The sequence below is a fragment of the Ostrinia nubilalis genome, chromosome 29 (genome assembly GCF_963855985.1).
Source record: "Ostrinia nubilalis chromosome 29, ilOstNubi1.1, whole genome shotgun sequence".
NCBI lineage: Eukaryota > Metazoa > Arthropoda > Insecta > Lepidoptera > Crambidae > Ostrinia > Ostrinia nubilalis.
Window position 1 is genome coordinate 22,706 of NC_087116.1, and position 14,961 is coordinate 37,666.

Consider the following 14,961-nt stretch of genomic DNA (forward strand, 5'->3'; position numbering starts at 1 on the left):
TAGTTCGTTTGTAACACCCAAAGTGATCGCCTATGGGGTAGAAAAGTTCTCGAGTGGCGACTACGCTATGTGCCGGAAGACGTTGTGTGGGCAAGCTCCCCACTAGGTGGACCGACGATCTGGTGAAGGTCGCGGGAGGTGCCTAGATGCTGGCGCAGGACCGATCGTTGTAGAAATCCTTGGGGGAGGCCTTTGTCCAGCAGTGGACGTCATTTGGCTGAAACGAACGAACAAACCGAAGTCACAAACTTCTTCTTTTCGTGTCGACAACAAACCTACACAGTGTCAGCCCAAAACTCCGCCACAAGAGTGTCGTTGTCAGCAGCACTCATCAAATCCTCCTGAGTGCAGTTGCTTGGGCACTCAGGGCACGACATCAGGTGCTTCATCGACTGGGGAACAAAACCGAACTATTTGATGATGAGTGTACCTTAATGTTATTGCACCGTGACTCGTGCGGGTCGTGATTCGTTGAACTGAATGAATCAGAGAATTCAGAGATCAATTTACAGTCAATATCAATTGAAACATTGTTATTGATCAAATTATAGTGTGTTCTTGTTACGTCGACAAAAAACCATACAAAGGGTCGCCCATCTCAGCCCCGAATCGAACCCGCGACCTCTCCTCTGGAGTCCAATACGAACCACTACAGGTATTATGCATGAAGGTATCTTTTATTTTTTCGGGGACAAATTCATTGAATTGCATACCTACTCTGCGGGGATAGGGTAGGTTATGTAAGGTTCACTAAGTCAGAAGGACAAGGCATACCCACTAAAAAGACCCCGGTGCTTCGTCACTCGTCGTTCGTGGGAGGAAACTGTGGGATTCCGGGCCAAGCCTTCACTACCAGTCACTCCCGGCGATTGTCCTACAAGCTTCCCAGGACAGGGGGCGACGGGAGCAGCTGGGAGCACACAACTGGTCCCGTCTGACGGTGGTGGTGCAATCAGCAATGCAAGCGAAAGCGCCCCCACGCCTACCGGCCCGCTGGCCATCACTGTGTTCGCAATCAAATAAACGCCAAAACGAAGTACTTAAGTACAAATACAAATCTATTTGTTCAAAAGTAAGTACATGCATATAAAAACAAGGAACAAATTTTTAAGATATTAATGCATCTTACAAAATATTATGATACTAAAAACATTGAGCTTTGTTTCCTAAGTTAGGGCAGAGCGCTGTATTTTAGGATAAGCAAGCGCTCTTCCTATAGCGAAAATCGCAAAAAGATGCATTTTATACATAACTTGAGTGTACCAACAAGAAGCAATAAAGACTAAAGAACATTTGATTTGATTTGTATTATCGTCCGCAGGTACCAGTCATGCGTGCTGATGCTGACATTCTTCACGTACATGACGTACCACCTCACCCGCAAGCCGATCTCCGTCGTCAAGAGTGTTCTGCACCGCAACTGCAGTGGGTTCGTGCCTCCGCCGGGAGTCGACCCGGCCGACGACAATTGGTGCGACTGGCCGCCGTTCAGTAAGTTTATTTATTCATTCATTCATTAATCCGACGAGAGCTTTGATACAACTGGCCGCCGTTCAGTAAGTACATTCGTTCATTCTTCCCACCTGACGCGCAATTCCCACCTGACGTGCAAGCTTAGTTCGTTCGTTCATTCATTCTTCCCACTTGACGCGCAAGCTTTGTTCGTTCATTCTTCCCACCTAACGTGCAAGCCTTGTTCGTTCGTTCATTCATTCTTCCCACTTGACGCGCAAGCTTTGTTCGTTCGTCCTTCCCACCTGTCGCGCAAGCCTCGTTCATTCATTCTTACCACCTGTCGCGCAAGCCTCGTTCGTTCAATCTTCCCACCTAATGTACAAGCCTTGTTCGTTCATTCTTCCCACCTGACCATCTCCGTGGTCAAGAGTGTTCTGCACCGCAACTGCAGCGATTTCGTGCCACCGCCGGGAGTCGACCCTGCGGACAGCGGATGACAATTGGTGCGACTGGCCGCCGTTCAGTAAGTTAATATTTAGTAAAGTTCAGAAAAGTTTCATCAAAATCCGTTCAATAGTTTTGCGTGAAAGAGTAACAAACATTTTGTCCATACTTTACAGACTTCCACATCTTTAAACTTATACAAAACACATAGTACCATTTATAATTCAAGAACAGCTGGACAGATTTTGATGAGATTGGATATCTCCATACCGCTAATAACTGATACCCTGGATTAACATAAAGTCGACTTTTTACCCGGCTACCTAAAAAAGGGGAGTTGTGTTTTTAGATACATTAGGTTTTTTTTGTCGGCCGTTTGGTGTAGTGGTTTAAAACGGACTACTATTCCGGAGGTTGCGGGTGCGATTCCCGCACAGTACAAACATTTGTGGGCATGAACATATTTGTTTGTATTGGACTGGGTGTTTTCTATGTATAATATGTATGTATTTCCAAAAAAAAAAGTATTTAAGTGTATGTTTATATCCGTCTAGTACCCATAGTACAAGCTTTGCTTAGTTTGGGACTAGAAGCGCAGTGTAAAATGTCCAAGGATATTTATTTATTATTATTTACTAGCGGCCGCCCGCGACTTCGTACGCGTGGATCCCGTTTTACGCCCTTCATCTATCTTACGCGGTTTAGATTTTTTCATACAATTTTTTTTTCCCGCTAACTCCCGCTCCAGTGGGAATTTTGCAATATCCTGTTGTGACTAAGCTTTAAGTTTACTAAGGTACCTGCATGCCAAATTTTAAGCGTCTAACTTAAGCGGTTTAGATTTTTCATACAAATGTTTTTTCCCGGTAACTCCCGTTGCCGTGGGAATTCCTAAGTATTCTATAACCTGCCCAGGAGTATGAAGAATAATTGTACCAAGTTTCGTTAAAATCCGTCGAGTAGTTTTTGTTTCTATAAGGAACATACAGACAGACAGACAGACAAAAATTTTACTGATTGCATTTTTGGCATCAGTATCGATCACTAATCACCCCCTGATAGTTATTTTGAAAATATATTTCATGTACAGAATTGACCTCTCTACAGATTTATTATAAGTATATAGATTTATTTTACACCGCCATTTTCAGTAATCATCATCACACACATGTCACAAACAAATTCAAACAATTACCTTGTATTTAACAGGAATTGACGCAAGTTTGTCAATCAATTCACAGGAGTTTAAGTTGTAAAACTAAAAAGATGAGATTGATGTCCTGGCTGGGGTCATTTTGACCAATACCAGATAAAAGTCCAAAAAGGGGAGTCAAATTTGCTACATCAGTGGGGTGAAGTGACATCACTTCGCAGTCCTGTTACAACGTGCCGGTACAACTTTGATCCACCGCAAGGGCTTTCTCAGCCACAAGTGGTTTCACCTTGATTAGGATTGAGGGAGTGTTCTCACCTCGTTCCTACCTCCTCAGCGCGCGAGCAAGCCGGGGCAAACATACTCACAGCGCGGTAGGGGAGAATCAGGGCAGCTCCCCCCCATCACTGCACTACTGTGTAGCAACGGACTCCCGATGAAACTCGCAATTAGGGTTTCTGATTTCTCGACTTAATTTTTTTCTCGAGTTTCGGGAATTCTCGAGGCCAAAGTCTCGAGTTTTCTCGGGTCTCGAGTCTTTTAATTAAAACTGTTGAAATCGGTTGAAATTTAATAAAAACACGGGTTTTTATTAATGTTATAATGTGTCTGGGTTATATTCAATAATACTGTAAAGTTTCAACAAAATCCGTTCAGTAGTTTTTGCGTGAAAGAGTAACAATCATCCAGACATCCACACAAACTTTCGCATTTATAATATTAGTAGGATAATAAATTATAACTTAGTAATTAAGGAACAAAAGTCATAAAGTCGCGTGTACTTTAAGGATTAATAACCATAAATATCTGGAGCTCCAATTGAATCACTTGTTTTCCAAATAACACAAGTCCAAATTAATTGAAAAATTACGATAATAAACCTACATTTACAAACAAAAAAAAACTTAAAGATAACGACTTGAATAAACGTATATTTTACGAGTACCTAAACTAACAGATAGTTAACAAAAAAATTTCAGTATTTAAATCAGTCAGTTATACTCGTACAAACATAATAAAATATAGCATACTCGTAGGTGAACATTATTAGTTTCGGTTAAGATCATTACTTGCAAATCAAATTAGTTAAAAAAAGGAAAGACTAGGCCAGTCTAAACGCAACGTTAACCTATTAAATAATTAAAAACTTACTTTTGTCTAAGAAAATAGACTTTCAAGAATATTAAAGCTTCAAAATCAAAACTCGAGAATTCTCGAGCTCCGGTAATTTTTTTCTCGTCTCGAATGAAGCCAAATTTCTCGAGTTTTCTCGAGTTCGAGAAAGCTCGAGCAGAAACCCTACTCGCAATCTAGCCGTATATATACTTAGCGGGGCCAAAAACTTCGTCACCGCGATTCAGGATTCGTGTGAGAAAAAAATTATGTGTCTTAGAAAAAAATCGTTGTGCTTTTTGTTTGGCTTTGCTGTGTATTACAAACACCCTGGGCGTCGTGGCTATTATTTAAAATTTGCAATTTATTATTAACATTGGTAAATCGTAATTAATAAAGATTATTTTCATTAGATGTAACGTTTTTAGGGCGCGGTAAAGGGAACAACGCCATCGCTTGGCAACCTAAGGAAACTAACTAATAATGCGAATTTTGCAATGCTTTTTTTTACGTCGATAAAATTAATTTCACTTTAACTTAAGTTTTCGAAACAAAAAATATATAATAATTATTTTATTGTGTTTGTACAATAAAACAATGTATTTAAATGAATTTATAGATAAGTAGTAATTATTTTTTTAAATAATTAAATATCCTTGGACATTGTACACTGCGCCATCTAGTCCTAATTATGCAAAACTTGCAAAGGGTACCAGACAACGAATATTAAACAAACATACATAAATACTTTTTATGTAAAAACACCAAGATCAATGCAAAAACATAAGTTCATTCATAAACTTACAAATGATTCTATTGTTCGGGGATCGAACCCGCGACCTCATGTACGCAAATCACACCTAACACTCGGCATCGCAGTCCATCTATAGGTCCTAGGTAAAAATTAATTCAAATTAAAATTCAAATAATTGATTTATAAAATTTATTGCTATTTGGGACATGTTAAGTGCCCTGCCCATGGAAAGGGCCTATGTACTGAATAAACTATTTGATTTGATTTGACAGTGTTTATAACATAAAATAATATTGTTTATTATTTGTTCACAGACACGACTGACGCGAATACTCTGCTGGGCGCTCTGGACTCAGCATTCTTGTTCTCGTATGCGGGCGCCATGTTTGTTTCTGGTAAGTAATGTAATGTTACACTGTTTTGTTACAATGTTACAATTAGGGGTTGCAAGTCCCGGTACTAAGGAGTGTTACTGAATTCCCGGTACCAGGTCTAAGCCAGTACCGGGAAAACCGGGAAATTCGGGAATTTCGGTACCCACGTGAATGGTTATTATTTATTAAAACAAATTACCTAATTTGTACGTAATTTTAATAAAAATGTAAATAGGTTAACAAAAATATTAAACTTTTTCTGTTCAGTTCAATTGGTTTGTTACCTTAATAATAAATCAGTCCAAACAGTTACACAACACGACAAAACTAGTTATAAATGCCTATTAAAAATCATAACCGCCATATTTATAAAAAGCAACAATCGTTTAATCAATCTATTTTAGTTAAAATATGTTTTCTCACTTTCTATCAATGTCAAATACTGGCAGCGACAAGAGTTAGAGTAGGCGTTGATTTTTAGTTGGCGAAGGCGAGTCGAATCGGCGTAGTGTGCGCACTCCCATACATGCCCATACTGATCAACTGCCCGACTAAACAATCGGCCGACGAAAAATCAACGGTGTGCGCCTACTCTTAGGGACAAAACATAAATTAACTAAATTAGGTTTAAAAAAAACACGCTGTTGAAAGAAATAATAAGTACCTAGTATCTAAGTACAATCAGATAAAACAATCAGTCTTAAAAGGATAGTAATGAATTAGGAACATTATTAATATTTTTTCATTTGTTGATAGTGTGTATGTAAAAAGATGATGGCATCTAGTCAAAAAATTGTTATCCCAACTAATATTATAAATGCGAAAGTAACTCTGTCTGTCTGTCTGTCTGTCTGTCTGTCTGTCTGTTACGCTTTCCCGCTTAAACCTCGCAACCGATTTTGATGAAATTTGGCATAGAGATAGTTTGAGTCCCGGGAAAGAACATAGGATAGTTTTTATCTCGGTTTTTGAAACAGGGACGCGCGCGATAAAGTTTTTCTGTGACAGACAAAATTCCACGCGGGCGAAGCCGCGGGCGGAAAGCTAGTTAAAAATAAATTATTGAAGTCCCGAAAGTACCGAAAGTCCCGGGAATTGCATCGTCAGTACCTGAACTAGATAAAGGATTAGATTATCGGGAATTCCCGGGAAAAACGAGTACCGGGATTTCCCGGGAGCAAACCCTAGTTACAATACACAATTCACTTTGACACGGAAACATCGACTTGACTTGAACCGAGAGACGCGGGTTCGAGCCCCGCCGCCGCTCGACGATTATGGTGAGCGATGAGCCCATTCATGACACAAGCATATTTAGCTTAGTACGAGATGCTAACGGGGCTTCAAAATAAAACAATATTTAGTCCAATCATTACAGAATCAAGGCTGTTAAATTGAATCGAGTTTTGAGCATTTTTTTTTAATGCTAGACAAGGTAGCAGGTATTTGACCTCAATCGCACCTGATGTTAAGGGATATGCAGTCTAGGATTGTACATATCTGCCCTGTAAGTGCGTATTCACTCTCGCCTTGAAAACGCCCGGATTATAGTGTTCAGGAACTACAGCAGCAGGCAGCGAATTCCAGTCCCTAGCTGTTCGCATAAACGAGTCGTCGAAACGCTTAGTACGAGCTGGTGGAATGTCGACAATGTTCCCTACATTGTCGATTCATTTCAATTCGACAATTATTTCCAATGCGGACAAATTTTTTTGACATTTGAACCTGCATAACCCTAAAATAGAATACTACACAGAACCCTAGTCCTATACGAGACTGTTTCGCGCTTGGTCGATTTCTGTTTATCAATATCGCATTACAATCCTCACAACGTGAGTGCGTGACGCGCGCCCATATTGGCACAGCTGGCCTAATTCCTAGGTTTTTAAGTGCAATGATGACATCATTAGTTTATGATTTTAGTGTTTTCACCCATTTCTAGATGCCAATGACGGTCACTTTTTGACATCCACTAAGGTGAGGTAGTTTTTAAAGATAAATAATGCCACACTGACTTGACTGTGTGTGGTAATGCAAGTTATATTAGAACACTAGCTTTCCGCCCGCGGCTTCGCCCGCGTGGAATTTTGTCTGTCACAGAAAAACTTTATCGCGCGCGTCCCTGTTTCAAAAACCGGGATAAAAACTATCCTATGTTCTTTCCCGGGACTCAAACTATCTCTATGCCAAATTTCATCAAAATCGGTTGCGAGGTTTAAGCGGGAAAGCGTAACAGACAGACAGACAGACAGACAGACAGACAGACAGAGTTACTTTCGCATTTATAATATTAGTTGGGATTAGTTGGGATGTATAAATTCCCTAAAAAGGACCTTCAACATACTAGTAGGAACTATAGGCAGGCCTATTCATCTCCGCGAGTTTATATCGAAAACAAAACAAGCACGATGGCCCACCTACAGGATACTATTCGACAAGGCCTCACATACGAGCGAACATTGACTCACGCGCGCGTATTCTTGTGTATGATGGAAGAAAATAAAGAAAATGGTGTACTAAATACTGTGCAGTATTTAACTGCCTAAATAATAATAAAAACACAGAATGCACTTTTTTAAGTTGCCTCAAGACACTGAGAGGTAAATACGAGGGTGGTCTGAAAAGTTTCCGACCTAACATAGATACAAGATTTGTTTTCTTAAAATTTATTTTTATTTTTCTACATAGTCTCATCTACAGTAATTAGTCGGCGCCAAAACTCGGATTTATTGCGCCTAAACTGCGCCAACAGAGCATTGGAAATGTTCATTCGAACACGTCGTTGGTCTGACGTTAGCAAACGCGGCACCCAACGCGCGGACAGCTTTCTCATGCCTAAATCTTGATTTAATATGTGACAAACACGTTCTTTGGACATTTTCATTGCCTCTGCTATCTCTCTCACTTTAATTCGGCGGTCGTCTAACACCATTTGGTGAACTTTAGCGATGTTATCGTCAGTAGTTACAGTTTTTGGACGTCCCGAACGTTCATCATCTCCCAAGCTCTTACGGCCACGTTTAAATTCGGCTGCCCAAAATTTTACTGTGGTAAATGACGGTGAAGAGTCCCCGTACACAGAATCTAACTCATCTTTGATTTGCGTAGGGGTATTCCCTTTCAAAAACAAATATTTTATGACAGCTCGATACTCGATTTTTTCCATTTTCACAAAAATACTCACATCGACTCACTCAAACGACTTTCAAATAAAAACCGCGCGTCAAAAATGGCTGAAACTTTGAAGTGTTGCTGACAAAAGATGCACAATTACATTCCCTGACTTTAATTGATGTGTGCTGCCATCTTCACGTTGAGGTCGGAAACTTTTCAGACCACCCTCGTAAGTACCTAGTTAATATTATTCATGCTAAATCATGTATTTCCTCCGCCATTTTCCGCAGTTAGACACCTCACGTCACATCATTTTACCGAGGTCAGCCCTATAGCTTCGGCGCAGTGCCGATCACTGACGTTTGTCAACAAAATGGTGCTTGACTCTTGAGACAGGCTAAATTACACCATATTGTTAATGACATTGAGCATACATTTTTTTAAATACCTTCGCGAAGTAAAACTTCTGTACGTAGTACTTATTATTATTCTGTGCTATAGGTCTAGAGTTCCCTAAGGTATGGAGCGGCACGGAAGATGTGCATGTGGATTGAGTGATCCTTGCTTCAATCTTAACAAAAATCGAGTAAGTTTTACTTAAAATATGTTAAAACTTTGCGATGAAGTTTAAAAATTTGTTAAACCTAAGATAAAAATGTTATGGCCAATAAATAGGAGCACTCATACCGCACGCTTTAAGAAAACGTCAACATGTTTATTTCAGAAAATAAAGCCTTTCCACTTCTTTTTATAGTATTGAAAAATTGTTAAGAATATGTTAAAACTATTAACAAATTCAGAAATTCCTTGCACGTCCCGTTCCAAAGTTATGACGATTATTTAGGATCACTCACACCGCACACGGGCCGTATGAGTGCTCTTCAAAATAATGACTTTTTATTAATAAATACGTTTTATTTCTGTTGGGAAATGTGTGCAAACTGACGAGCGAATTTGTTAAAGAATAAGTGTGACAAAACTTAAAAACTGAAGGAAGAAATTAACCTTTATTCTTTCCTCCAATATGCCGTGTGAGTGATCCTTACTTTTACCTATATCTGCTCATATGTAGTTCGTAGGCAGACTGAGATAGTATCTAAAATTGTTAATTATTTTTAACAATTATTTGGCATATATTTTGCTTTTATTAAGGTCATAATTTAAGAAATATCAGGCTTAGATGATTCCTAAAGGAAAATGTTGATTAGGGTACGTATGATTTTTTATTTTGAGAGACTGTTTCGATTCATCAGAAGTTTACATGTGAGATTTAATAATATTATTTTATCGTATTTTATAGTCCAACCAAAAAAAACAGTTTTGTTGAGAAATTTGTAATTTATTTAAATAAAACCGTGAGTAGGTATCTTTCTCAATTCATATTACAAGTCAAATTTGAATTCAATCCTATAAACAATTGTAATGTTTCTTTATTTCTATCATTCAAGATGTAGGGGTAAACCACTAAAACTCGCGCTACTGCCGACCGCGGCGACGGACGCCCCCCGCGAGTTTTAGCGGAGGCCCCTAAACCTACTACATATTAGATTGCATTGGTTTTGCATTGTCACGTCTGACGAATCGGAACAGTCTCACAAAATAAAAAATCATATGTACCCTAATCAACATTTTCCTTTAGGAATCATCTAAGCCTGATATTTCTTAAATTATGACCTTAATAAAAGCAAAATATATGCCAAATAATTGTTAAAAACAATTAACAATTTTAGATACTATCTCAGTCTGCCTACGAACTACATATGAGCAGATAGAGGTAAAAGTAAGGATCACTCACACGGCATATTGGAGGAAAGAATAAAGGTTAATTTCTTCCTTCAGCTTTTAAGTTTTGTCACACTTATTCTTTAACAAATTCGCTGGTCAGTTTGCACACATTTCCCAACAGAAATATAACGTATTTATTAATAAAAAGTCATTATTTTGAAGAGCATTCATACGGCCCGTGTGCGGTGTGAGTGATCCTAAATAATCGTCATAACTTTGGAACGGGACGTGCAAGGAATTTCTGAATTTGTTAATAGTTTTAACATATTCTTAACAATTTTTCAATACTATAAAAAGAAGTGGAAAGGCTTTATTTTCTGAAATAAACATGTTGACGTTTTCTTAAAGCGTGCGGTATGAGTGCTCCTATTTATTGGCCATAACATTTTTATCTTAGGTTTAACAAATTTTTAAACTTCATCGCAATGTTTTAACATATTTTAAGTTAAAGTTCCTCGATTTTTGTTAAGATTGAAGCAAGGATCACTCAATCCACATGCACATGCACGGAAGTGTTTTTGTGACGTCTAACGTCAGTGAGACTTCAGATATGCTTCAGACTTGTATGCTCTGTCGCCGCTCCCACACCTCAGTTGTTCGCTATAGATCGTTTGATCCACGAAGACGCGCCCCACCATTCTTCCGCTAATGTTTGGGTGTTATCGGTACGAATTACCGGATCAAATTCCCCACACTCCGCGCTTCCCTCGACCGAAAATTGGTGGGGCGCGTCTTCGTGGATGAAACGATGTATCCATTTGACCATGACCTGATGATGTCTGCTCGCAGGCATGGTGGCTGAGCGCGTGGACCTCAGATACTTTCTGAGCCTGGGCATGCTGCTCTCGGCAGCTTGCTGCTACATGTTTGGCGTCGGCTACACTTATGGCGTGCACAGCATCGCGTACTATCTGCTGGCTCAGGTGAGAAAGAGAGGGTGTAGGTGACAGAAGAAAGTGAACGCGCAGGTGACAGGAGAGAGAGACAAACGGTGACAAAAGAGAGAGAGAGAGAGAGAGAGAGAAAAAGAGACGCTTTGGAGGCAGGCGTTGGACGCAGGTCGCTACCAACCGGTCAACATGGAAATCATTGGGGGAGGCCTATGTTCAGCAGTGGACGTCCTGTGGCTGAAATGATGATGAGGTGACGGAGCGAGTGTGAGGAGGACCTTAGGAGTGTCTTATCTTAGGAGGATGTTATCCCCTTCTGCCTTCCTTGAGGACGTAGGTAATCTCACAAAAAGTCGTGAGAAAGAGGCGACGAAGCAGCGTGAGATCTTATAGAAGTTCAAGAAACCGTGCCTTAGGGCCGTTTTCAATAAAAGCTACACAGTGTCAGCCCAAAACTCCGCTACAAGAGTGGCGTAGTCAGCAGCATTTAGTAAATCCTCCTGTGTGCAGCTGCTCGGGCACTCAGGGACTCAGGGTTGAGATTGATGGAGCGAAAGCGTAAAGGTGTATAATTTGTAAGCTTCGCGTCATACCCGGCGACATGGCATGTCAGGGGCCAGGCCCCCCATGAAAAATACCCCTAGATACAAGGCAATAAAAACATTTCATTATTGTAACCTGATGATGTCGTGCCCTGAGTGCCCGAGCAATTGCACGCAGGGGGATTTGATGAATGCTGCTGACAACGCCACTCTTGTGGCGGAGTTTTGGGCTGACACTGTGTAGGTTTGTTGTCGACACGATAAGAAGAAGATTATTGTAACGTGGTATCTGTGTTCCGTAGGCGGGGGCGGGCATAGCACAAACGACTGGCTGGCCGGGCACGGTCGCCATTGTGGGCAAGTGGTTCGGCAACTCGAAAAAAGGGCTCATCTTCGGGATATGGAACTCGCACACTTCACTCGGGAATATATTGGGTGAGTTCGTTCATTCATTCATTCATTCACCATTTAAAAATCCAATTATTTGGCAACTCAAAGAGAAGACCCATTTCCGGAATCTGAAACTGTTAGTCTAGCGCATAACTTAGTCAGTGCCTGAGGTATGGGAGCGGCACGGGAGGGTGTTTTTGTAACGTCAAACGTCGGCGAGACTTGAGACCTACTTTAGTTTTCTATTACGCTCTGTCACGTCATAAATGTATGTCAATGTCACCACTTCCCTGACGCTCCCAAACCACAGGCACTGACTGAGTTAAGCGCTAGACCTATAACATTTATATTGAGTTTGTTCGTTCGTGTCCATTTATTCTTCATTCGTTATTAAGTTCAACTTAAGGAAAATTATTTGATAACAAAACTAATATCATTAAAACCTTCTTTCTGCAACTTAGAATAGTTTAATGTTGTAAGAGATGACTTATCGAGTCGTGTTACTGCAGTGGAGACTTACACCCGTATTTACAAACGATGCTTGCTTAAGGCTTGGTATTTCTGCTAAAGTAGGTATTTCGCGCTGTCAAAATCTGCGCGCGCAATACTTCGCCGAAGACAGCGCGCCAAAGAGCTCTCGCGGCTACACAGTATAGAAATACGCAGTTTAGAAATACGCAGTTGGTTAGGTTAGGTTGACTTCCTTCCGTTCAAGTGTCACACTCACAGCACTTTCTAATACAAATCATATCCAAGTGATACAAATTAAAACAACTTTCAAAATTTTTGGGAATATATTTTAGAATCGAATAAATATAGAATACTAGCTGACCCGGCGAACTTTGTTCCGCCTTAATGGCAATAAATAAGCAGACTTTTTTTAATTTCGAACGGGATAAAAAGTATCCTATGTCCTTCTCCTGGCTCTAAACTACCTCCCTGACAATTTTCAGCTAAATCGGTTCAGCCGTTCTTGAGTTATAAGTGGTGTAACTAACACGACTTTCTTTTATATATATAGATAACTGCCAAAGTAAACACGGTTCAAAGAGGCGTGGCGTCACCCGACCTTCCGGAAGTTCCGCGCCGGCTAAAAGAATTTCAAGATTACGTCACCCGACCTATCGGTAGATCCTCGGGAGCTTGAGCGATTGGAAAAACATTTTATGATCAGTTACTCGTAGTAGCAATTATTTAGAGCTTGGATAATAAATTATAGTTGTTGCAATTCACAAAGCTTTGCATGTGGTTAATCTTTCCATAATAAATTTATGTATAACGTATGTACGGGGCTCTGTATCGAAAATCACTATGAGCAATAAGCATCACACACGGTTACCTGGAGTGCATTACCGCAGCAAAAAGCTTGCCATCTTAAATGAACGGTATAATATCGAGGTTTCGTCAGTACAGTTGCGAACAAAGGTGTTTATGTAGTGTAGTTGAGTTGAGAGGTCAGATTATTGAAATAATAAAACGAACATTTTATTTTTTAAATACATTTTAAAAATAATTTACATTACAGATAACAATGAGAGGATGACATTGCAAGGTGGTGCCAGTCCAGTCTTAAATCCGTTGATATATGCTGCATCTGCCATGTTTTTGGCTAAAAGATTCTTCTATCTTGCAGTTTAGACTTTTATTACAGACCTCAGACAGTATTTTTGGAAAACTTTTACGCATGGTGGAGGAAGGGACGCTCTAGAGACTCAAGTCTAGAAGGAGTCATATGAACTCCAAGTTTTAAATCCGTTGACATCTGCTGCATCTGCCATCTTTTTGGCTAGAAGATTCTTCTATCTTGCAGCTTAGACCTTTAGCTACAGACCTTAGACAGTATTTTTGAAACATTCTTACGCATGGTGGAGGAAGGGACGCTCTAGAGACTCAAGTCTACAAGGAGTCATATGAACTCCAGTTTTAAATCCGTTGACATCTGCTGCATCTGCCATCTTTTTGGCTAGAAGATTCTTCTATTTTACAGCTTAGACCTTTAGCTACAGACCTTAGACAGTATTTTTTATTATTTATTTGTGTCAGTGTGCTCTTCTAAAGAGTGTAACACCCGTATTCACAAACGATGCTTGCATAAGTAAAGCAGTAAATCGAACGCACATCGTTTAATAGAGCTCTCTGATTGGTTCGTGTGTCACCCTGTGCGTCCACGCACACTGTGAGACCTCATAGTAATGTTTGTGAATACGGGCATAAGACGATTGTATGTAGGTACTATCACAGAATAATAATAAGTACTACGTACAGAAGTTTTTCTTCGCGAAGGTATTCAAAAAAATGTATGCTCAATGTCATCAACAATATGGTGTAATTTAGCTTGTCTTATGAGTCGAGCACCGTTTTGTTGACATACGTCAGTGATCGGTACTGTCTTGACGCCCATAGGGCTGACTGCTACAAGAAGCTACTGTGTCGCCATCTAGCGCACCACACTTGCATTCACTGCTCTTCGCGGCAACGCGCAGCTACATGCGGCCGCCAGTTATATAGTGTAAGAGCTAGCACCTAAATATTTTATAACACACATAACTGTGACAATTTATTTCACGTGGGCGAAGCCAAAAAGCTAGTAAGAAATAAAAATTCAATTCAGTAGGTATTTCAAACCAAATTTTATTACATAAACAAACATTATACTAATTTCATTATGGACCCTTAGTATGTGAAAACTGCAATTGACGATATTTCGCACTGTTTTCAATATTATGTATTACAGAACGTATGTGTGATGGGATGATATTTTCGAAAACACGATTAGGTAAACATTTTCTCGAAAAAAAAACATTTATCTCTGGATTTTTTTATAAAAGTTTAATATGACCGTGTTTTACAATAAAATTCCTATAAAATCACAAAGGTATCATGTTTGTCTCTTTGATTTCCTGGCTGTTTTAGATTTCAAAAACCTAAATATATTAATTTATTAACT

General features: G+C 39.7%; 1 protein-coding gene across 1 annotated transcript in view; it reads left to right on the forward strand.

The window, feature by feature from the left end:
• Nucleotides 1-14,961, forward strand: part of LOC135085592 (glucose-6-phosphate exchanger SLC37A2) — a 32,931-nt gene that overhangs the window by 3,349 nt on the left and 14,621 nt on the right. The window contains exons 2-5 of the mRNA XM_063980364.1: nt 1,322-1,491; nt 5,234-5,314; nt 10,982-11,115; nt 11,927-12,059. Of these exons, the coding sequence (XP_063836434.1) occupies nt 1,322-1,491; nt 5,234-5,314; nt 10,982-11,115; nt 11,927-12,059 (518 nt within the window). The remainder of the gene's footprint in view (nt 1-1,321; nt 1,492-5,233; nt 5,315-10,981; nt 11,116-11,926; nt 12,060-14,961) is intronic.